At 37.9% G+C, this 22,900-nt stretch overlaps 1 protein-coding gene across 4 annotated transcripts in view; it reads right to left on the reverse strand.

The window, feature by feature from the left end:
- The window catches only part of CTNNA2 (catenin alpha 2), a 957,624-nt gene that overhangs the window by 88,498 nt on the left and 846,226 nt on the right, over positions 1-22,900 (reverse strand). For all 4 annotated transcript variants that reach the window (XM_077761685.1, XM_077761684.1, XM_077761683.1 and 1 more), the window contains exons 9-11: positions 22,493-22,585; positions 21,752-21,908; positions 15,510-15,710 (exon numbers count right to left, since the gene is read on the reverse strand). In XM_077761685.1, coding sequence (XP_077617811.1) covers positions 15,510-15,710; positions 21,752-21,908; positions 22,493-22,585 — 451 coding nt within the window. The remainder of the gene's footprint in view (positions 1-15,509; positions 15,711-21,751; positions 21,909-22,492; positions 22,586-22,900) is intronic.

The raw sequence follows: 22,900 nt of genomic DNA on the forward strand, positions 1-22,900 counted from the left end.
ATTTATCCTTAATATTCCAATAGTCTTATTATATTCAGCCCGGTAAAACCAGAACTTGAACTAATTCAATTTTATTTATTTACTTTAACTGATAAGGCATCCATTTCTCTTACCTCAAATCATTGTTTTTCTGGGTCTGACTCTTAAGAAACTCTTTCTCCATGCTCTGCTCTTAAGTACATTCAATACTTATTTATTTAGGGCTTGGTCAACTCCTTTTTCGCCAATATACCTTTGCTCTCCATGCTGCTGCTCTTTCCTGTTTAGTTTTATCCTGTTTTCTTTTTCTTTAATATTTTAAATGTTTATTTTTGAGAGAGAGAGAGAGAGACAGTGAGAAAGAGAGAGAGAGAGGAAAATAATGAGAATGAGAATGAGTGGGGGAGGGACAGAGAAAGAGGGAGGCACAGAATCTGAAGCAGGCTCCAGGCTGTGAGCAAGAACTGTTAGCACAGAGCTGGGCGTGGGGCTCGAACTCACAAACTGTGACAACATGACCTGAGTTGAAGTCAGATGCTTAACTGAGTCACCCAGTCACCCAGACACCCCCTGTTTTGTTTTTTATAGTGGTAAGACAAAAGCACAATTTATAGAACAATGATCCTTGACAGAACCTAAGACTTTAAACTATGAATTTTTCTAATGCCTCTGGTTGTATCTGAAAAATTAAATATTCCAAAAGTAATACTGAGATAGCAAAAAGTCTCAAACTACTTCAAATATGATGCTGCTTCTGCTTCCCAGTAATTAGGACAAAACACAGTATTGCCTTTGTGATGATCACATTATATATTAACAGAACTTCTGCATTGAGTTATATAAATAGAAGTTTCTACTTTCTGAATTACATCCAAAAAATGTATACACCACTTTAGTGTTATTTATCAGAAATACTGAATTGTTCTTGTATCTTATATTCTGAAAGGGTGATCAAAGTTGGAAATAAACTTGTAAATTCTTGCTATACTTTTGTATTCAGGGTGCACACTAGGCCACAGAATGATGACATTCCAAGAGTAGTGAAATCAGAGTTCAGCATGCATATAAAAAGAAAGGTCGCCTCATTCTACTGTCTACTGAGATCCTAAACCAGAGGTGCAGAAGATCTGGACTGAATCCTCCTGAGAGACGTCAGGGGTGATGTTTCAGAGCACAGGGTGAATCAGTAAAATGAACAAGAAGTTGTCCTAAAGATGCAAATAGGACTGCTGACAACCATAAGAGCAAAATTCAAGGTTAACTAGAGGTAGTGGAAATGAACAACCAACCAAATGCCCCTGAGGAACTATCTAAAAGATCCATGTCTAACTATAAAGGCTCCACTGATCCCCTCTAATACAGAAAGGCTCTAAAACCTTTATAAGATACAAACACAAGCTTCAGACACCTGCTTATACTTCTTTTCTCTGTCTCTCCACATATTCCTACAAATATTAAAATGTTTCAATTTTAGATTGGATATTTAATGTTTTCAAAGATGACATTGAGACATACCATGTCATACCAAGATATCCATGATGAATTTATTCTCACACTAAAATGTACCTCTTTACCTTTGGTCCAGGTGAATTCCTCCTCAATCTTTAATATCTCATTTATATTTAACTGCCACTGTGAAACCTTCCTTTATTCACAAAGTTGTCAGTTCTCTATAACTTAAGAGCATCCCAATTATGTATGCACCATTATAGTGCTCAGTATAATATATTACATTATTTGACATTTCTGTATGTCAACTGTTATACATTAGGAGTCACTTTTAGGAATGAGGCTTTTTAGAATGAGACAAGCTCTTCCTTCTTTGCATCATAAGCTCTTACCATACTCCTGGCATAGCTACGCTATCCCCCTGGGATATGGATGAGAAGTGAAAGAATGGGATGTAGGAAAGAACTCACTTGTCTTAGAGTATTTCAGGGACAAAATGAGCAATATCACATCTCACATACTAAGTTTCTTTCTGCTTATCATTTCAAATTAGTTCAATAATTTTATTAAACAGTTTCATGAGTCATTAAGCAAGTTATTAGTGGGTATTCTAGGGTTGATCTCCTAGGGACCTTTTAAACCTGAGCCCAATCCTTTCAGGACTTCCTGAGTAGGAGCATTGCCACTGAGCAATGAGGAAGATTCATTATTGAATCCTTGACTAGTTCACCAGGGCCAAACTAGGATATCTTCATGCATATGGGTTACCCAATTGTGTTGGTGTAGTCAGCCAACACACTCTCATGAGTGTGTTCCTCACACAAATTTTATTACCAAGGAAAGAGAAAATGGACAGGGACCAAGGACCCTCTGCTTTATAGAAATAACCAGTCTATTAAGTGCTAATATAAAATAAAAAATAAGAATGAGAATATTTGAGAAAATTTAGAAAGAGAATAAAGTATCAAAAGTGAGATGAACATGGATTGGAAAAATAAATATTGTTAAAATGTCATTACTACCCAAAGCAATCTACACATTCAATGCAATCCCAATGTAAACTGCACCATCATTCTTCTCAAAGCTAGAACTATCCTGAAATTTGTATGGAACCACCAAAGACCCTGGATAGCCAAAGTAATATTGAAGAAGAAAACCAAAACAGGAGGCATCACCATGCCAGACTTTAGCCTCTACTACAAAGCTGTCATCATCAAGACAGTATGGTACTGACACAAAAACAGACACATAGACCAATGGAATAGAATAATCAGAATTGGACCCACAAATGTATGGCCAACTAATCTTTGAGAAAGCAGGAAAGAGTATCCAATGGTTTGGTGCTGGAAGAACTGGACAGCAACATGCACAAGAATAAAACTAGATCATTTTCTCATACCATACACAAAAATAAATTCAAAATGGTTAAAGGACCTGAGCGTGAGACAGGAAACCATCAAAATCCTAGAGAAGAGTGAGACAGGAAACCATCAAAATCCTAGAGAAGAATGCAGGAAACAACCTCTTTGACCTCAACCGCAGCAACTTCTTACTTGACACATCCCCAAATGCAAGGGAATCAAGAGCAAAAGTGAACTACTGGGACCTCATCAAGATAAAAAGCTTCTGCACGGCAAGGGAAACAATCCATAAAACAAACTAATAGGCAACCAACAAAACAGGAAAAGATAGTTGCAAGTGACATATCAGATAAAGGGCTAGTATCCAAAATCTATAGGGAACTNCAGAGGGTAAGGGGGGTAATGGGCATGGAGGAGGGCACTTGTGGGAATGAGCACTGGGTGTTACGTGGAAACCAACTTGACAATAAACTATTAAAAAAAAAGTGAGATGGAATTGTGGCCAGCCCCAGCAGAGGAATACATTATAGTCCCACATCCTCTGGCCAATCACAAATAGTTATTATGTCTCCATATTAGTAGTTGGAGTTCGAGAAAAACTTATGTGTTATCATACTAATAGTGTCAGAAGGTGTTAATTTGAGGGACTATGGGGGCAATTTCTGGATCCCCCTATAGCAGGAAAATACAGTTTCATGTCATTTCTATAGGTAATTCATTCTTTCCCCAAGGGATTTTATTTAAGTGGTCCCTAATCACATGTTAGGTAAGAGGAGAAGAGAATATACAGGAAAGTAGATTTAAAACACTGGGGGCCCAAATTTGCCCAAAGTAAAGACTGGGTAGCATTTAAAAGTCTCTGGGTATAACTTTAACAGTTCAACACATTTGTGAAATATGATCAGTTAGTGAGGAGGCCGTCGGATCTGGAGCTCCAAGTCATACTCAGTGTAGAGGGAGGGTCCAGTACCAATTGAAGCTGTGACACATTTGTAGCTTTGGCACCTTTCAAAAATAATGAAGGACAAACCAAGAAGCTAGCCATCATTTTACATTGGTTTGGTAGTTTTAGTCAAGAATTTCATGATCATTAATTAAGTTATTAGAGGACTCTCTAAGTTCTCCCCATCCAAACAGGGATCTTTCAAAATTCTGAACTCTGAATTTTCTTTTTAGCTGCTTGGATTTCTGCCCATTGGGCAAGAAGTATCTAATCAAATGGATTTGTACATCTACCTCACGAATAATGCTTATTTCATTTCTCTAGGTATTTATAGAAGCATCTACTCCCACCAGACATAGAGGCTTTCCTTCAAGATAAAAGAGTGGCCAGAATCTTGTTGAAGCACTTGGCTAGGATCTCTTGCATTATCCAGGCCTTTCACTTTGGACCCTGACTTGGCATACTCTCACTGATCCTGGTTATGACTTTCATCATTACCGGCAACATAACTTCTCAGAGATTCTGAGATTCATGTTTGAATCTCAGAACCTAAGTCAAATGAAATTTTCCCTAGTGAGATCATTACTTTTCTTCTTTCCTTTGCCATGTACATTGTTATCTTTGAATCATATACTAGCTTCATTTCCTTTCTGTGCACAATTTTTCAGATCTGTCCTCCACTCCAAATCCCTTCTACAATTACCTTGAGGTAATTTTGGCCTTCCTTTCCCCACTATTTAGCTCTACTATTCTCCTGCTACCTCCTGGCCACATACTGCATAGCACTGTCTTGATTCAGTGGTTCTGTGTGCTGAGGAAGCTATTGTATAAGCAAATAGGTACAATGGGCCCAAATTAAGTATGTCCCTATTAAGTCCACATTGTGGGATGTGTCCACATGTTCTAATGTTCTATCTTAATTATGCTAGTCATCACTCATATTAACTGTCCCATTTTATGCACTTGCAAATATGTATGTGTGATAGTCTCTGACTTGGGCCCCAATGATCCTCTTCTCCTAGTATTCATGCCCTTGTGTGATCCTCTCAACTTGAACATGGGCTGAGACTAGTGACTTGCTCCTAACTGATAAAATATGAGCAAGGAGAATGGGATTTTATTTCTGTGATTTGGTTACAAAAAGAGGTTGGCTTTCCATTTTGCTTGCTTTTTCTTGCTCTCTCACTTGCTCACTCTGATGGTCTGTGGAAAAGCATTTATAGCAAGTAACAGAGAGAAGCCTTTGTTCAACAGCTAATAAGGAACTAAGGCCTTAAGTCTAACAACAAATGAGGAACTGAATCCCTCCAACAATCACATGAGTGAGTTTAGAGACACCTCTTTCACTAATTGATCTTTAAGATGACTGCCGTTCTGGCCAACACCTTGACTGCATCCTTGTGAGAGATCTTGAGGCAAAGGCACACAGCTAAACTGTACCCAGTTTCCTGGCCCACAGAAACTATGAGATAGTAAATGTTTATAATGCTAATCCATTAAGTCTTGGGGTGATTTGATACATAGCAATAGCTAACTAATAGAGTATGCTGTAAGTAGAAATTTCAGTAAAAACAGTTAGCAGGAAATTTTAAAATTTCGGTTAAATTGGAGCAACTATGTTTGGTCTAGTTTCTGGTGTATTTACTGGGTCCAAAAAGAAGCATAAATGAATCTTGGTATTTGCTTTTTAACAAGTTAACCAGTTTGAGCCTCAGTTTAGTCAAATGTAAAACAGGTATGATAGATGCCCTTCAGGTTTTTATATAAGGTTTAAAAATAATATTCAGTAAATTTTGTATACAGTTTTATAAATAAATACAGGCAGTATTTAGCCACTGGGAACAAAATGATAAATAAAACAAATATAATCTTGCCTTCCAGGCCAAAAACAAAAAGTGGAATGTATGCAAGAATTTTAACATCGGACCTACGGTTCACAGTAAATGACTCTTATAGTTAACATCTTCACATCATGAGCCTCTCTTGTCTACTCATCCACACATCTTTTTCTTCGTTTATAGGCAGACAAAATCATCCAGTCTCCTTTGGATAGAGGTACAACTACATATCTAATCACCAAAAAATGGGCTTTGTGAGAATGAAATAAATTGAAAATATTCAAATTAGCACTAATATCTCTAATTGGGAAGTTTGTACAACTTATCTTGAAAATTTAGTTTCATTGCTTTTATGGGCTTCTCTGTCCTTGACAGGACCACATCATCTTTCTAATGGCTTTACATTTTTAATAGTGAATTTCCTATGAAATCTGCCCTCAGGACAAGATTTGATAAACTCCCAGAATTTTCCATTTTGTCTTGATTGCCAAAAAAGCCAGTGTTAAACATTGTATCCATTATGACCTCATCAGATCTATGAGGAAAGGGAAACTAAGTTATGAGACTTAATAAAAAAAACTGGAATCATACTTGAAAAAACTTACTCATAACTGGAAAAAAACCCCAAACCACCTTCCCCTACTTCATTTTTCCCCCACAAACCACTAATTTAATCTAATATTCTTATGAAAGTATTTCCCTTCTATCTCAAATTTATACCATAATTTTATATGAGTTGATTAATTGAATTTGGATTTTGAGTAAAGCATCCTCCAATGCTTTTTGAAATATGGTAGAAAGAGTAGAAAGCATATTTAAATACTCTCTAAACTTAAATTTCACGTTGTCTAGACCAGTAATATATGAGCTTTTACCATGCTTTACCTTGATGACTCATAATCAAGTTAGCCAATGCTAAACACTGGAATCGAGGAGCAAAGACAAAAGAAGCCTAGCTTAACCTACTCCTTAGTCCTGGTGACTATTTGTCCGCTGTTTCTATTCTCTGGATAACCATCAGCACCATCCCTGCTAGTCCTAATTCTTCCATCTTGTGTGTAATTTTTTTCATCCTGTGTGTATTCTTGGACTTTCTTTCGTCAGAGTCAGTCATCTGTTTCCTCTGTGGGAGTTCCTAAAGGCTGCCATTTTCATAAATTCATGTTTGGAAAATTATAATGTACATTTCAAACATCAAAATCAAATTCAAGTTCCAGAAGGCCATACATAACCCATGAGATGAATTGTTTGATGAAAGATGAAAAAGGACTACCTAGAAGAAGGGGGGAAAAAAAAAACCTCTGTAAATTTCATTCATGATAACTACCCTAAGAGACAGGGAGCATCCATCTGCGCCTGTCTAGACACAAGTTCCTTTCCCCAGGGAAAGAAAATGCTTGCTTGGAAAGTTCTTATATTTTAAAATAAGCATTTCAAAAATAAAGACAAGTGGTTTATAAATTAAAAGGAAAGGATGGAAGATTTAATTCTGAAACTTAAGGAATGAATAAAGAATTGAACATGATGCCTTATAGAGGTTACAGTGTTTGTGAAAACCAAACTTGGTAACTATAGTTAAATTGGTCATTAGTGAGATTTAAAGGATTAAGAGGTTATAAAAGAATTGCTAAGATCCTGACCTTGATTGTTATCCATGTGATTTTTAGAAAGGGTACAATCCCCCAAATAAAGACAATATACTGTGTCCATTATATTTTTCATTTATGTTAAAAAAACTTTTGCAGCTTGAATTCTAATCAGCCTGGAGGAAATGAAGAGGTGGTCTCAGATCTCAATGGGTTAAAATTTAATTAGTAAGCAGTACACACATTCATTTATCTAGATAGATGGACAGAGGGAAGATAGATACATTAAGGCAAACAAATGAGGAAACACAGTTTTGCAACACAGGGTGGTATAAGGTAGGTACCTACTAAGTGACACGGATAATGTGAGTAATGAAAGCACAGAAAAGTGGGATTGGCTAGTGTATTTAGAAAGAGGAAATTTACTGTTAAGGAAGAATCCAGCTAGTGCCAAACAACTGGTAAAATACAGAAAGGCAAACCAGGTAGGGAAATCATTTTGGAGTCACTTTGACAAGAATAAACAGAATGCTGGGGTGCCTGGGTGGCTTAGTTGGTTGAGCATCTGATTTTGATTTTGGCTTACATTTTGATTCCAGGGTTCTGGGATTGAGCCCTACATGGACACTACACTGTGCATAGAGCCTACTTGGGATTCATTCTCTCTCTCTCTCTCTCTTTCCCTGCCCCTTCCCTGTATCCCCCTACCCAGCTTGCTCTCTCTCTCTCTCTTAAAAAAAAAAAAAAAAAGAATGAACAGAACACTCTGGCCTCTGGTTTTTATGTCCTGTTATTTCAGGTCTTCCAGCCACAAGCAAATCTTCCCATTTTTCCAAATCAAACTATTCCTGGAATAGTCCAATGATATATCACATGTGCTTCCGAACAAGTGACTGTCAGCACACTCCTCTCTTCTAGGATTCAAACAACTATTACTGATGTGGCAGAGAATCTGGGTGAACTTGCTACTGCCTCAATTGTGCACAATTAATACAACATGGCTATCAATTCCTATGGACAACAGCACAGAAAAAATATGCAGGCCCTTCTGCTATCCCACTTATGGAGGACATTGATCATTGATGCCCTTGAAGTGACAAATAAATACTATGCTATGTGTGGTCCCCAGTATTCTGAACCCATAATGCGATTCATACAGAATTAAATGAATATCTTTCTTTTTTATTTTACTTTGACAGACAGGCACTAGACAAGTGCTATTTGTTCCACTATGTTGCTCCAAACTTATGACACATGAATGTGTGATCATTAGCCTTTCTACACCCACCCTAGCCCATTTCCACTTTCACATTAGAGGTTTATTGTCAGTCTAAAATTGTATCTACTTTCTCAAGTTGTAGCCTCTCCTATGACTTTAGCCCCTCATGCTAAGAGAGATGGACAAGTCTGAATTTTACTAGAACACATTATTTATGTACAAGCCATATAGGGTAGATATTTTCATGTTTCTGCATGGCCAGGGTTTCTGAGCTACAATGACTGGTAACTTGGTTCAAAGAATGACTCACTAGCAGTCCTAAAATAGTGAAAGAACCTGGAGAGAGATTTACATGTTTATCTTCCCAGAAATTTGTGTTTACATTTCAAAGGGAGATAAAACCAGGAAACATTCATTTATATCCCCAAAGGGTTATAACAAATAGGGAACCTTTCATGAAGGGAATTTATTAACATTTAAGGGCAAAGGCTTTTCTCCTTGTCTCATGAGGGGAAGAAAGCTACTGAACACAGTTCCTATATAAATTCCCAAATGCATAATTTTGTGGTTCCTCTACTATAGCACCTCCCCTGAATGTGCAGAATTCATTTGCCCTCATCACATTGCTTTAAGTGGGAGAATGAAGCATGGGAAACTAGTGTGTATCCTCTGAACAAGAAACTTTGCATTTGCTTTCAGGAGAAAGTAAATATAGATGTTAAAAACACATCAGCCAAGTCCCTAATATATTGAGAGCACGTAGATTTCAGTCATATAGAAAAGGCATTGAGATAAACTATACATTGCCTATTGAAGGGCTATTGAGTAGATGAGATTTCCTTCTTAGTCCTCTGATAACTTCTGACTTCCCACCACCACGATTGCCACAACCACCAAATAAGTAAGAGATTTCCTCCATATCTTAATCATTTTGAACTTTCAGAGAGAAATAAGATACTTTATACCAATAGTCAGGTTTATATTAAAATACATTTAAAGGATATTAGGATGTCTAGGGTGAACAATCTTTGTCATTACAGCTTCTGTTGAAATTCATTACTTTCATAATCTAATTTCAAAGTCAGTCATGGAGAAGTGACTTAGACTGTAATGGCCTTTCCTATCCATAATATCTAATATTTTGTCTTCTTATAAACTGGCTCTTCCACCTCCTTCTGATATTGATTTTACCTCTGTCTACACCCCATTCCACACAGCCAGCTATTGGGATAGGCAAGTCACCCAGACCTGTCCAATCATAAAACCTAATCCCATTAGCAACAGAGTCAATCCAAATAGAGTAAGCATACACCCATTGGCCAAGCTGATTGGTCTCCTTTACTATATACAAAGTAAGAGGAAAAGAAGTCTCCATTTATCCCAAATCCTGAGCTGTAAGCCAGAAGCTGCTAGTGGACATAATCTTTACTTAAGATTAATGAAACATAAGGTCCTAACTTTTTATATTCATTTAATCAATGCATGTAAATTAAATGCTAATTATGTGATAACACTGCTGTAGGCCCTAGGTAGTTATAGAAACACCTGCCTCTAGGAAGCGACAATCTAGCTGGGGGTCACTGAAGCAGATACTGAAGATGACACACAAAACGTCAAAAGACTAATACAGTTCCTGTTCTTTTCAACTGAGAATGAGCCATGTCTTAAAGTAGAAGTTCAGTACACAGATGCAGAGGCAGAGGAAGAAATGGAGAGTATCACAGGAAGGAGAGTGAAAGAAGCATGGATATGTTTTGCCTGGAAAATAATGACTATACATGTCTGGGTAAAGCAGAGGGTTCAAAGAGCTGATTCATGGGCAAAAATTGTCCATGTTGGGTGCAGTCACCAGAATGCCAGTAAACAACAATAAATTTATTCCCAAATCAACAATATTAACCATCCTGGGATGAAAAAACACCAGGCAATACAGGAGAAGCTGTGGCCCAGAGGCATTAACTAGTTTAAGGTTATATTTAGTTGGTAGAAGTCAAAGAATTGAGTTCTTCTGATTCCTATTCTGGATCTGCTTTACTACATTGTACTGACACAGTGTTACCCTTTGTTACGGTTCCAATTTTGGTACTCTATTTGCTGATCCTCTTAAATTTTGGGGGCAAAATATATAGAAATGGTGTAAAAAGTTCTTCTTTGTTCTTATGAAAACTTTACATTCAAAAAGCCTAGAAGTCAAAAGTATACCATCTCTACCTAGTGAAGGAAGACAATGTAAAAGGCAACATACCAGAAGATTCCAAAGATCCAGAAGAATGTCATGTATTTGGAAATGGCAAACTATGGAAGCAGTAAAGACATCAGTGGTTCCAGGGGTAGGAGGGGGGGAGGGATAAATAGGTAGAGTACAGAGGATTTCTAGGGCCACGAAATATATTGTACGATACCATAGTAATGGATACATGGCATTAAACATTAGTCTCAACCCAAAGAAAGTACAACATGAGTGAACGGTACTATAAACTATGGTCATTGGGCCCTTATGATGCATCAATGCATGTTCTTCAATTGTAACAGAAGTACTTCTCTGATAAGGCATCTTGATCATAGAGGAGCTGATACGTGATATGGCGTCAACAGTTATGGGAAATCTCTGTAGTTTCCCCTCAATTTTGCTGTGAACATTAAACTATTCTAAAAGAAATAGTCTTAATAAAAAAAGAAAGAGGGGCACCTGGTGGTTTAGTCAGTTGAGCATCTGACTCTTGGTTTTGGCTGGGGTCAAGACCTCCCAGTTCAGGAGATCCAGATGGCATAGAGACTGTTTGGGATTCTCTCTCTTTGCCCCTCCTCCACTCGTGCATGCACTCGCTCGCTCGCTCTCTTTCTCTTTCTCAAAATAAATAAAAATTTTAAAAAAGAAAGAAAGAAAACTATACCATCTGTTTGGACCACATGTTTCCAAAATATTGGAATTTTAATCTTCATATATGGAGTGCCCACTAACATGAAGTCTTCATTTAAAATACCTTTTTTTCCTATTTCCTCTTTTTTCTCCCCCTATTTTTTAATTTGTGTCCTCTAAAGAGGGGACTGCTGGGAGAATATCAAAGATCTCTTAATCCAATCACATTCACATTGCCACAAGCTTATATTAACAATCAAACTTATAAAAGGGAAATTTCAATATAATCCATTCAGTGAAGATGAATTACTCTCTATATATCTAAATATGCTATCACTGGATGTACTTTAACTTCCCCTCAACCTCCTGCAGCAATCTGACTTGGTAAATGAGATCTCTTAAGATGGGTCTGGTCAACCGTGCATGCACTTACTACCAAGTTGTTGGCAATTTGTTCTAACTCAGATTTTATTGAAGAGCCCATCAAATATGTTATGTAAGTACTTAATGGGTCTGATGTAGATCAGGTTTGTATTTTCATCACCCTAGATAGTTTTTATGAAAAATAGAAAAATTTTTATATAATGTTGCTCTAGGATTTTAGCATACATATAATCCACAAAATTATTTTCTCAAATTTAACTCGGCATTTATAACAACACAAAAAGCATTCTTCAATAAAACACTCTCTTTACTGAGAAAGTAATTTGTGGAAAATCAACCACAGACTGTTATATGACTCTTTGGATCCTTTTCAATTTGTAGCCACTCAGAGAAGGCAGTCAGGTCGTAAAATGGGTCTTTTTACAGAGGCGTTCCCTGGCAACATTTACATGTCTCAACAGGGGCTGGCCTATGTTGCAAACCCCATTAGCAGCAAAGTCCGATCTTCTCAAGACTTTGGGTGTTCAGCTCTTTTTTAGATTCTTCTTTGTAATCTATATGTAATTCCTCTCTTACCCCATCCCCTTCACTTCTCTTACCTTATGGCCACAGTACATAGGCTCCACTTTGCCTTGTTTAAATGTGTCCCTATTTTGGGATATTTCTCTCCCTTAGAGCATTTATCCTCAATGGAGTTTATTTTGTCCACCCTCCAAGGACATCTGGCACTTTCTAGAGATCTTTTAGTTGTTATAGTTTGGAATGGGGAAGAAAAGAGGTCCTCTAAGCATCTCGTGGGTAAAGGCCAGGGGTGCTAGGTATCTTGTACTAGGTAGCACAAGACAGCCACTCCCCCTCAAGAAATAATTACCTAAATTGTCAGTAGTACAGAAATTGAGAACATCTGCCTTAAGGGCTTGAAGAAAACAACTCAGATGTAAGAATGGGTAGAACCGGGTAGGTTGTGGCAGACAGAAGGAAACATGGTATTTTGTCATCCATGTTCTGGACTCCTTTTCTTTCTCCTTATCCTTCCTTTTGGCAAGTTTCCCTCCTTGCCCACTGCCCCTGTGATCTCTCCTCAAATAAAATGTACTCTCAGGGCCAAGTTTGATAAGCTCAAAAGAAAATAGTGAACCATTCAATGTGGCATTAATTGTTTAAAAAATCAGAAACAAAGTATTAGCTCAAAGGTAGAAATCTGGGCATTAACGATATGTGTAGCAGTTTTTATTTTGAGGACATAGGACTCCCCAGCACAGCCAGACACTGACAAGAGGACTAAGTCAACAAAACTGCACAACCATTATCACAGAACTGCTTCTATGGTCTTCCCTAAACTCCAAGTGTCTAGTATAGTCCTAATAATTCTCATTAACATCAGTGAGTTAACAGCTCAAGCTTTTGCTTGCATTTATTTGACAATCTCTCTAGTTACTCCTAAAGAAATAATATCAGTTCTGTTTAAGAAAGAAAACTGAAGAAAGCAGAAAAATGATGTGTATAAATTGTAGATTCTAATTCTTAGCCCACCAACATCTACTTTTCCTTAACACATATTCCTGTATTTTCAACTACAGTTGTGTAGAAGCTATTTCAATATCTTCTACCTGATGACTTTTCTAGTTATCATTAATAGTTTTTGCAAAATATAAAGAATCTAAATGTTTTGTGCATCTCCTCTGTTCCATTAAGAACTGGATGTGGACATCAGAATCAGGAAGTTATCTTTAGTTAAGTCCCTAGAGTATTCAGTCACTGCAAGGAAGGGTTGGAAGAAGTTTCAAAAGCTCTGACAGTTAACAAATAAGAGCAAACTCTTGATGAGCAACAACAATCCTGAATGGATTGCTATGTTTCATATTTCACTGATTTTGTTGTTCGAAAAAAAAAAAAAATCAACCAGAAAGTAATTTGCATTTCAAGAATCCGAGTGAAAATTATGTAAAAATATTTCAATCAACTAAGCATGCTACCCTTGCCTTTAAGCAGATTTTGACCCATGGGCATCATATCTTCTGTTCATTAAAGCAGCACAAAAGACAATGAGAAAACAACCCTAGAATGTCTCTTGAACAATGCCTGAGTTCTTGGTGTGCACAAAGTCACATGTAAATTGGCAATATGCTCTGTGCCTTTCATCCTTTACAATGAGCGTTTTGACCAGTCAGAAGCGGAAGTGTGCTCAGAGTCCTGTCTTCATGTCTTCAACCCTTCTCTGCTGTTCTTCCTAGTGTCAGACCCAAGGGAGTACTGCTCTGTGCCTGACAGACCATGTGAAGCCAAGACTTTGTAACAGAATAGAGTGAATGGGCCAGAAACTGAGTCACAGAAATGTGAGAGGGTCCCCTAATGGGTGAAGAAAAGAGTTCTTCTATTGGAGAGTAAAATGCCCATTTGTGATTTTTCCAAGTGAGGAAAGAAAGTGTGTGGCTTGCTTTGTGCCACTCCTCTATGGAATGCAAAGGACAAAACTATTTGAAAGAAAACAGTGCTCAAATTCAGCTAATTAAAATGCAGGTATATCTTATTATCATTATTGTTATTATTTCTAAATCTGCCATGATTCTCAAGAGCAACAATCCCTGGATGTTTTTTTTATTATGTGATGTTACACTATTCCCTTTCTGGTTATATTTCAAAGAGAACAAGCAATGTCTCTGTTTATCTGCTGTTTTTCCTTGCTATTTCAGACTAACAAATATCTATAGAAGTCTTTGTAAATAACCTTTTCCCTATAGAAAGAAAGCTATTTCGACTAACATGCTGTATCATGTAGAACTTGATACACTGCTTTATTTGACCTTTCAGAAACCCATTTATTATTTTTTTAATCCTAATAGGTTCCACAGTCCAACTATACAACAGGAAAGGCCCCTATTGAAGTTGGAGGAAAGGTCCTTCTGTGCATACATAAGACTCAACTCATTACCTATTCATAACCCCATCCAATATAAACATAAATTTCCTTTTTCTTTCCCTCTGTCATCTCGGTTTCTCTAAATTTTCTTACCACATCCCCCCAATATATAGACAAATACAGCATTAGGTACTTGAGAAAGGGTCTGAAACTCAGGAACACTAGTCAAGAGCAAAAATACTAAAAATAGGCTAGCCTTTGGTACAACCATTCAAAGCTATGGGTTGTTCTGATAATTTAGTAAAAGTCAGTCTTTTTTTTTTCTCCATCCCAAAGCACCAGGGAGCTATGACAGGCTCGCATAAGTAACCATGTCTTACGAAAGCAGTGCTTCCCCAGGGCCAGAATGTGCCCTAGAAGAGTACATGGAAGGCTCTCCTAGAGGGTCAAGGCATATATTCAAGGTATGACCAGTTTTTAGCTGCCCCATCCCCTTAGATAACTTCATATCCAAACGCTACCTAGACCCTTTAAAACTTTTTTTCTGGTTGTTCACGGTCCTTCCTCAAGGGCCAATCTTCTCAAGAAATAGACAGAGAAATGGTTTCAAGTTCAAGATTCTAAGTTCCCATCACATCTCGGCTGTTTTCTAGATTTGTGACCTTTCCAATCTAACTCATTTCAACCTCCACTTTCACATTTTTAATTGGAGATAATAAAAATCTCTCTGCCTACTTCATAAGGTCCTTGTGAGAATCAAATGAGACTATAGGTGAAAACTATAAAGTGATAATATATAATATACATATCACTTATATTGCAGTGCATATATATATGTATATATACAATAAAATAACAATAAAATTGTTATTCTGCTAAAGTTATTCAAATTCAAGAAACCAAGAGTATTCCTGTTATCATGTGTAATATAGGAGCACAGAAGCCTATAACACACAATGAAAAAATTTATGCAAATATGGAAATTAATCATGGCATTGACATTTTGGTTGAATCTAATATCCGTGTTTACCTGTTTCAGAGAGCAATTTTGTAGCTTCCAGAACCTTCTCAGTATAAACACCAGCTTCATAGTTCTCCATCTCAGCATTGATGATGTGTATAACTCGAGCTGCCCGGCCCCTAATGGCCCCTGCAGTCCGGTCCAGAGTGTCTACGTCCCCTTCCTGGAGGGCTATCACACACTTGTTCACATCCTCCAAGATGTGATTCTCTGGGGGGAAGAAAAACACACACACATACACATTTATATGATTTTATGCCACTCACACACTTAGTAAGCAATCTAAGAGAGATTCATCAACTATCATGAGCCATCACCTTATAAATCTAAAACATACCTTTATAACACTGAAATAACATTTAAAGAATATAGTTTATAATTATAGTAGCAGCTCTCAAACTTGAGCACTAGCTAAAGGGCTCACAGCATCATACAGAGTGTGAAGGTGCCACTCCTACGAGAGATTCTGATTCCATAAGTCTGGAGTAGGGCCCAAGAAATTGCATTTCTACCAAGTTCCCAGGGGATTCTAATGCTGTGAGTTTGGGGACCATACTTTGAACACCACACTTTGAGCATCTTTTATAATATTTGAGACTTACTGCATTTTAGTAGTGGTTGTGGCAGTGAACATGAAGTCAACCTGATCACGCAGAAACATTTCCAAACACGACTAGAATCAAGCTCTAGGTGCCTGCATATTTCATCATGTTTTTATTTAGGAGACATTTAAGGGAAACTCTATAATGAACAAATGTCACCTAATCAGTCCTTTAAGGTCATGTCATGCACAGGTATATACAACAGAAAAATTGACCGGGTGAAGAGGATCACAATATTCTCCGTAACTAAAATAACATCTGGTATTGTGGCCAGTTTCGTCAGATTAGAGTCAAAGTCAGTAATCGCTGTCCCTTATTGCCCAAAGTAGAAGAATCCAGGCAGGCAGGCAGGCAGGAGAGTTTGATTCTCTAGTAGCATAGAGAACACATGCAATCTGGTCCCTTATGGTTTTACAAGTATGGAATTTTGTATTTCACATGTCCTAAGAGAGATATGTAATTATGCCCCTTAAACATTCTTTGGAAACACAATTCTAAGGAAATGTTTAAACATTTAGTGCTCTGTGGAAAGAAAAGAAATTAAGCTGAAAATACACTCACACATACACACACTCACTATAAATAAAGAGAATAAGCGAGAAATAGTCTAAAGTAATCTGGTAACTTTAAAAAATTATAACTGCTAAGTTTAATAGTTAATAAAGGATTAAAATAAATCATTACTTCATTGAGAAGTTTCTAGGGCTAGCTCTAAAATTAAAAGTTCCTCAAGAGGGAAAGAGGGTAAGGTATTGCAACACCAGTCTCCACCATGGATCTCTTACTTTCCTGAAGCCAGTCAGGCAGAAGGACTAAGTGTTCTGTCAGGACCCTCGGCAGAAACTTGCCAAGCACAACTTACTCTGTATCGCGGAACCTCTGATTTGACCACCTACAATAGAATTTCCTCATTTGAACCATTACAGATTTCTAATTTCTATATTCTCTGCTTCCCTAATTTCAAATAGAAACTAGAATAGGGAAAAATGAGACAATTTTAATATTCAGATTTTTTCAACTCACAAAAAGTAGTACTTTCCGAATGCTGATATTTTCCTGAGTAAAACAGAAATTCTTGTGAAAATTTAGAGTTTACGAAGTTTTTGGTTTGGTTAAGGAACTTTTGCAAACCACCCCTTTCTGAAATCCTGGATTGTGGCATGCAAACTCATTTAAAAGGACACTTGCGCGAAAGGTTTACTCAAATACAAACTGGTACAGAATTTCAAACACAAAAATTTGATTTTAAAAGGCCTCTCTCACTGCCCCTCGTCACCCTGCTGGATCTCTCCAGAGAATTCAAATATGCCCTGGTCCCCAAAAGTAAGCAACTGGGAGGTCTGCATGTCAAGACATGCATCTATCTACTACTTTCTTTGAACAACAAAGTGGAAGTATAGGCATAGCTACTGCTTTTCCATGCGTACTTTCAACATGGAATTTGAGATTCTATTTCTGTTCTAAATGCATTCAGGACAGAGATGGAATATGCTTATTATATCCTAATAGTTTCTCTGGAGTTGATAATGTTTTTTTAATTCTAAGAAGCCCACTCATGATCTAATATCTTAAAATGAAATAGTTTTTTTCTTCCTTTAAAACCTGCTTCCCCAACTAGAAATGTGCAATTCATTTAATTAAGACACAAGAGCAGAAGGGGGAAAATAGTGGGGGAGAGGGAGGGAGGCAAACCATGAGAGCCTCTTGAATGCTAAGAACAAATGAAGGCTGATGGGGGTGTGGGAGAGGGCAAGGGGGGTGATGGGCATGGGGGAGGGCACTTGTTGGGATGAGAACTGGCTGTTATATGGAAACCAACTTGACAATAAACTATTTTTAAAAAGATACAAGAAAAATAATATACTTTAGTAGATATAAATGATACATATTTGAAGGAGGCTAGCAGAAGCTGAAAATCCATGACACAAGTATTGTTTTAATTAGGCACATCATCAACTATTTTGTTCAATGGTCAGTTTCGTTATCATGCTGTGTGAATTAAGTATTAATTTTTACTAATTTTACAACTTGACTAGTTTTTCTTAATTTTTTTTGAAATACTAAGATAGTTTGCTCAGCATTTTCCAATTAGGGGTACCCCTTTCAGGGATAAATGAATCACAGTTTCTTAATAATAGTAGTTCTCTTAGTGGATGGTATACACAGATGGCTATGACTTTGGAATGTTTTAAAATAGATTTGTATTCTATTAAGCTCAGTACCAACAATGTATTTCAAAACGAATAGTACCTGTTTCCACAGACATGTCATCTATGTATTCCCAGACCCCTTATAATAACTTTTCTCCTCATCTTTCCCTATCCCCACCCCCAAACCCCTCTCAGGTCTGAGGGCCCACCAGTTTGGAAGCACTCTGGTCTAGGATCTATCAAGAATTACAGTGAATTATTTGAAGGCCAAATCCACACTTGATTCATTTTTGCATTCCTGACAGTGCCTTATACACAGCAGGTAACCAAAGAAAAAACACTAAATAAACATGTCTATTAACAGGAAATCATTTTATGTATTTTTATTCTAAAGTATTTTCAACAGAAAGAGTTCAAGAAGTAAAGTCAGGAATGCTGTCCCAACTAGAAAAGAATACAGTAGAGAAAGTAATAATAAAAAGTATAGGTATTCCAGGGAGGGCTCCATTGCTGGGAAAAACCACTCAGGTACTTTGGATGTTATATCCGTATATGAAGCATGGCTTTCAAACATATCATAAAACACTTGACTGCAATATATTTTGTGATAAAATTGAATTTTTGCAGCCATACCATTTCAGAAAAGATGCAGTTTTGTTATAAAAATCACTGATGACCAAACTATTTGATTATTATAAAGCTTGAGGATATAGATTCTAATTCAAAACCAAAGTTCACAGTTTCCTTTTAAAAATTCACACAAACTTAAGACCCTGGAGTCAAAAGGAAAACAGGAAAAGGCAAACAACAGAACAAAACTCTTGTACGTTAGGGGATTGAGTTAATCTCTTCTTCAGATCTTAGATGCCTGGTACTTTGTGAGCAAAACCCAAGAATTAAAGTGTCACATGGTTAATGCCAACACACTCATTTTAAAACACTATTAAAAATTGTAGTTTTTACCCAGTGGGGAAAATCTTAAATGTTCTAACACAGCCATTTCACTTTTTTTTATGAGCCCGGGCCACATCTGAAAATTGGTTTTGCTCCTGTAATGTTAATAGCTAGCATCATTGTTCCTCAGACTTGTTGCATTTCACGTGGACAAATTAAGCACTCAGGCACACAGGTGCAGGTAGCATGAACAAAACAAAACTAGTTTTTTAGAAACAAAGATTTTTTTGCTTGTTTTTAAAGTAGAGTTCCCTGTCAGAATAGATACTCCCTTAAGAAGAAACTGATACATAAAATGTCATTAATGCCATTCCAAAATATCTCCTGGGCCAGACTTGCAATTTATTGATGCAAATGTTTTGGCTTCAGCTTGGAGAAGAGATGAGAAGTAGTTTCCCCAACAATTGGGCTGTATCCGTGGTCTACCAGCAGGACAGAGAAGGCTGTGTCATTATTTGTCAAGTCCATCTGTAGAAAGGTAGCTGCTACCTCCAATTGTCAACTCCAAAGGCATGCTCCAGCAGGCCCTGCCAAGCCTTGCTCCCTGACAATGCCTGTTCATTTTCCTGTCATGGCGTGCCGCGGCACTTGTACCACTGGGGTTGCACTGCACAGTGTTATCAGCGGAAGCCAAACCCTTTTCTTGTTGCTGGTAATAATGAGATGCACAAAGGAATGGCAGGGAGAAAGGTGGCAGAGGCAGGGCTGGTGGAAGAAAATTAAGAAACGCTTTGCACTATTGAAACAGTCCAAGATAAGACCTCCTCACCTTTCTTTTCCCTACCCTCGGAAATTTTTGTACATGCATTTAAAGAAAAGGAGAAGTTGGGAAGTTTTTAAGTTCTGAAATGATTCCTTTTTGCCAAAAGTAGTCCTATGCATATTCTCTACTCATTTGCAGGCAAAAGGGGATGCAGAATAACACTTGCAGGGGCTATCAGGATTGCTGTGAGATCTGAGTCCAGTCAGGGACTGCCCTGTCTAGGGAGGCCACCACAGTCATCCTGGCAAACACTGACAAGATACGAGAAAGAGGTGGACAACCTCTTATTCCACACCATACAAACATTCAACATGGCTAACTAAAGCATTACTAACACATTGTATGAGAAATGCGTTTTTCAGGTATCTTTTACATTATTAGGACTCGGCCATCACCAAAGCCAATCTCAGAAATGGCAATGTATTGAGGTCTTTATCAGCTAGCCCCTACATATGGGGATATTTAAATGAATAGCTGCTTTGAAAAGTCATCAGAAAAAGAACCTTGGGAATGAAAAACAGGACAGGTTTCTAAAAAAGATGAGAGAATGGAATGAGGGTACCAGAGGTGGGGAGTAGAGAATCACAGCAAAAGCTGGAAGGGTCAAAGTTAACTTCCCGCTATCCTGACTTACTAAGAACTATGTAGCTTCTGAAAAGAGGATAATCTGGATTTTCATACCCTCTCTTCCCAGTTACCTACCCCCCTCAGTGGCTTAGTTTTCTCAATAACCTGGAATACTAAGATCTATCTTGCAGATTTTTGGGGAGAACTAAAGCAAACAGCAGAGTGTCAGGCAAATTCTAGACACTGAACAGGTATTCACTTGTGTTTCCCAGCTTTCTTCTCTTGCTTTCAATGGTTCCAAAGATGGGTATTTGATTATCCAACAGATCTACAGATTGGGCTCTGCTGCTCTCAGACATAAGCTTCAAACACAAGCCATCAGTGGGAATTTATTGTCTGTTTCTTCATGAAAAGCAAAGACTACACCTAGACAATATTTCCAAATATAATAAGCCTCCCCCTGCCAAATTTCTTCTACACTGCTGCAGTCAGAAGCCCTTTCTGCCTGTATCCCACCAGCAATGTTGTGACCCCTTCCCTCTTAGGCCTCAGTTGGCCAAGGACAGGCAGGCCCTTGTCATGGCCGGATGTACCGGTGGGTAGAGTCAACATCTGGTCAATTTGAATTTTCAAAAATCACTTGATTATTTTCAATGCCTTACAAAGGAGGCTGATGTTTCCAGCAACCCCCTCCCCCACGCATCCCACAGAGACTCTTCTAGGTGAACAGTGCCAAATGTGTGTGGACAAATGTATTTGGAAATGTAACTTCACTTATTGGAAAAATGACCCCCTTAAACACAGCTAAACTGGGCTAGCTGACTTTTTTATTTTTAAATATAAACCTTGAGAACCAACAAAACTCACATCCCATACCCTTTTTTAGGATGGGTGATTCAGATGTACTCAAGGCTAATCTGCTTTAAAAACTCTAGGAACTAAAAAGAAACCCATGTCTCCTTAAATAATCTCTTCAGGTTGCTGGTCTCTTTATCAAAAAGTTGTGTTCCCCACTCCCCAATGCTTTGATTCCTTGTTTTGAAATTATGTGTACACAAAAGAAAAATTTCCTAGAGGGTGTTACAATCACACTTGTAGAGATGAGTGAAAGCTTAAAGGGCCAAGAAGAGCACTTGAAACAGAGGCCCAGGACATTTGCAAGACATTCCTAATCCTGTTCTCCACCTGCGTTGAAAGGGGCCTATTTGTGATTACCTGAGACAGAAAGGAAGTCATCCACTGAGGTGATGTCATCCACGGCCTCTGTCAACACTCGGACTTGCTTCTCCCACTGGTCTTTGAAGACATCCATGTTGTCTTGAGCAACTTTGCTCTGTGGTCGGGCAGCCAGTGTGAGAGCAGCATTGATGACCTATTTGTTAGAAACAATCCAGAAACATGCTGACTATGCTATTCAAGAAAGACACAAGAAGATCAGAGATCACACTGAAATCCTGGACCCTATAGCTTCTCCAGAGAAGTGGGTTCTCAGTGTTCAGAAGACAATCAGAAACATCAAAGATAAAATATGCTATTAGCTCCCATTAGTTTTTGTTTGTGTTTCTTTTTTCTTTTCTTAAGCCATAGTAATTGGCCTCAGGTTTCAAGAAGTGTTTACTGGACAAGTCCTATTTACTCAGCTCAGAAGGGTAGACATCTAACTCTTGTTCTACATGAGCAAAGTTGTCATTTAGCCAAGAAAAGGTAAATAGATATGGAACATTTAAATAACAGCCCAAAATAAACCGGGCACAGTCAATATGAGTGAAAAGCCAGTAATTACCACAGTAATTCTGAATACCGGAACAATTAGAAGTTCTTTTTGAGAAAGGTGGACCTTGAAACAGCCCAGGAATGATGGCAAGACAAGGCAGGGAGGGACACAGGACCTGAGTACAGAAGACCCTGAGCATCAGGCCACCAATGGGCTTCTGAAACAAAATAGATGAGGCTTACCTGGGGACACAGGCTGTCAATCTGGGTGGCTGCCATCCGGACTAATTTCACCCCTTCCTCATTGTTGGAAATGGAGCAGGCCAAGTTGGCAACCTGGATTGAAGAGAATTTAGGTGAATATCATGTCGGGGCAAAGGGGAACTGTGCTGTTGCATGACCTTATCCCTTCTCTAGAGTCCTCTTTTCCAGGGGACTCCTGCCACAAATAAGGACACTTTTCAGTGATTTCTCAAATATTACCAGTTATTATGCTACATTAGACATTTAGGCCAGAGAAGTAGGGTGCTAATAGCAAATTATTGCTTCAAGAGTCTCAAGCATACACAATAATGTATTTTAACTAGGTTGCTTTGATCCATTTTCCTCTGTGAACAGCTCCTGTGACCTACATTCTCACTTGAGCCCCCT

Source organism: Crocuta crocuta, unplaced genomic scaffold (genome assembly GCF_008692635.1).
Source record: "Crocuta crocuta isolate KB4526 unplaced genomic scaffold, BGI_CrCroc_1.0 scaffold348, whole genome shotgun sequence".
NCBI lineage: Eukaryota > Metazoa > Chordata > Mammalia > Carnivora > Hyaenidae > Crocuta > Crocuta crocuta.